Here is a 2500-nt window from a genome sequence, read left to right on the forward strand (position 1 = left end):
GAGAGGAAGGCGGTGAAGGAGAAGAACAACAACGCCAGTACCGAGCCCGAGCAGGTGCCGTCGCCCAAGCTCCTGAAGTCGTGGAAGAAGAGGTCCGTCGTCGCCCCCGTGTCCCGAGAGCCGTCCATCACGCCCGAGAGAGAAATGAAGAAAGAGAGATCCGAGAAGATAGAATCGCCGACAGAGAAGGAAGACGCGAACAAACTGAGTGAAAAAGACAAGGAAAACGTGGAAAACGAAGACAAAGAAAAGAAAGAGGAAACCGAATCCAAAGCAGAAAACAAAGAACCAAACAACGAAAAGGACAACAAGGAGACGAAAGAGACGGAAAACAACGTCCCTGCGAAGAAAGACGCGAGCCAAGAGTCCGCAGCCAACGACCCTCCGAAGGCAGCCACCGAGCCTTCCAACGCCAGCCCTCCGAAGGACAAGGAGAAGGCGAAGGAAGAGGCCGAGGCGAAGGAGGCCAAGCGAGAGGCCGAGACCAAGAAGGAGGCGAAGAAAGCGCCTTCGACCGCCAAGAGACCGAGAGGGCGGCTAGCGAGACAGGCCCTGAAGAGAGCGCAGACGATGGACCTCTCCAAGAGGGTGCAGGCCGACGGCGACAAGGAGGAGGGCGAGGCGGAGTCGCAGAACATCAAGGGCCTCGACCTCGAAACAGGGAAGAGCAATAAACCAGAAGAAGCTGAGAATAAGGAAAGCGAAGCAGGGGCGACAGGCGAGACGAAGGAGGAGGCGAAGGATGACAAGAACGAGGAGGAAAAGAAGGAGGAGAAGACGGAAGAGGAGAAGAAGAAAGAAGAGGAGACGAGAGGAGCCACAGCGGTCAAGGAAGACAAAGAAGACGCCATGTTTGAACTGGATCCGGACGAGAAGGACAGGATTGCGACGGAACTGATGATGGTATTTTTTTTCCTTTTGTATTATTTGTTCAAAGTCCAATTATACAATTATAAATTTCTGTTAATTTTTTGTCAGTTTTTACATTTCTGTTACTTTTTATCAATATAAACATTGACTTACTGTCAATTTATACATTTATGTTAATGCACTCAGAGAAAAATGTCAGGTATTAGGTGTTGCCAGACTAATGTTAAAGTCTCTAATGAAATCCAAGAATATATGAATTTAATACCATTTTTTTTTCGTCGTTGGGCGATGTAAGCAATGGAATAACTGTCACTAACTGTACAAATTACTTATAAACGCAGGTATCTGTGAAACGGTGAAATCATTCACGACATGCGTTGCTGACTTTATTTATTCTTTTTATTCTATTCATACAATGCATGACATCACTTTTCCTCATTTATAGCTCTTCTCTTCGTCTTTTTCTTTGTCTGTCTGTCTCTCTCTCTTTCTCTCTCTCCTTCTGTCTCTCTCTCTCTCTCTCTCTCTCTCTCTCTCTCTCTCTCTCTCTCTCTCTCTCTCTCTTTCTCTCTCTCTCTCTCTCTCTCTCTCTCTCTCTCTCTCTCTCTCTCTCTCTCTCTCTCTCTCTCTCTCTCTCTCTCTCTCCTCTCTCTCTCTCTCTCTCTCTCTCTCTCTCTCTCTCTCTCTCTCTCTCCCTCTCTCTCCGTCTCTCCCTCCTCTCTCCCTCTCTCTCTCACACACCCACATATATCAAACAGAACGTCAATTAACGTCACTCATTAGCGCTCTCCTTCCCTCTCGTCAATTTCGCCTCCTATCCCCTCGCCGTCTGCATATTCATGACCACCGTACTCGCGCCCACGTACCCAAAGTCCTCACACTGACCTATGCCGCCCAGGTACCGAGCCTAACGGTGTGCGTGGAAGGCCGAGGAGGGTTGATGGCCCGGGTGCAGTGGGAACCGCAGGGGCTGCATGTGTACTCCCACCAGGCGCAGGATCTCCCCTACGACGTGTTGATTAAGGTGAGAGATATCCATGGTGTTCGGGAAGGATCAAGCCTGTATGTTTTGGTTAAAGATCGGCTTGTATGCATTAACAGTGTATATACAGTGTTTATATGTGTCCGTGTGTGTGGGTGAGGTAGAGAGAAAGAGAGTGTGAGGCAGAGAGAGAGAGTAAGAGAGAGAGAGAGAGAGAGAGAGAAAGAGAGAGAGAGAGATAAAAAAAAAGAAACAGAAAGAGAAAGAGAGAGAAACAAAAACAGACAGAGAGTGGGTGTATGTTTTATGCAAGACGCATATTTATGTGCTGTTCGTAGTTTTGCATAAGATATTTTTGAGAAAACAATGATATAGACGCCAGGCTTTTATTATGAATATATTATTATTTCACGAATGACTGATACGAATATAAACATAGCCTATATAAGCAGATAGGCTAACTAAGTTAAATCTCAAACAACTCTTTGTATATAACCCAATTTCCTACTTCCTCGATCTTCATCAGTGCTATATTACTGCGATTTTTTTCCTGATGACACAGTTAGAGAAGAAACATTCTATTAGAGCCTTTATCTTTATTCCAGATTAATTTTCTCTTGTTGTGTTCTTTCGTTCTGCCACTGTTTA

The 2500-nt window shown here is 45.9% G+C and overlaps 1 protein-coding gene and 1 long non-coding RNA gene across 2 annotated transcripts in view; one reads left to right on the forward strand and one right to left on the reverse strand.

Annotated features, from left to right (window-relative positions):
* LOC125033608 (uncharacterized protein ZK546.14-like) overlaps positions 1-2500 on the forward strand; it is a 31481-nt gene that overhangs the window by 27791 nt on the left and 1190 nt on the right. Inside the window, exons 4-5 of the mRNA XM_047625267.1 lie at positions 1-903; positions 1769-1894. The exon at positions 1-903 is cut by the window's left edge and continues 670 nt beyond it. Coding sequence (XP_047481223.1) covers positions 1-903; positions 1769-1894 — 1029 coding nt within the window. The remainder of the gene's footprint in view (positions 904-1768; positions 1895-2500) is intronic.
* LOC125033609 overlaps positions 1-2500 on the reverse strand; it is a 12635-nt gene that overhangs the window by 4695 nt on the left and 5440 nt on the right. The gene's annotated exons all lie outside the window — the stretch shown is intronic.

The sequence above is a fragment of the Penaeus chinensis genome, chromosome 16 (assembly GCF_019202785.1).
Source record: "Penaeus chinensis breed Huanghai No. 1 chromosome 16, ASM1920278v2, whole genome shotgun sequence".
Taxonomy (NCBI): Eukaryota; Metazoa; Arthropoda; class Malacostraca; order Decapoda; family Penaeidae; genus Penaeus; species Penaeus chinensis.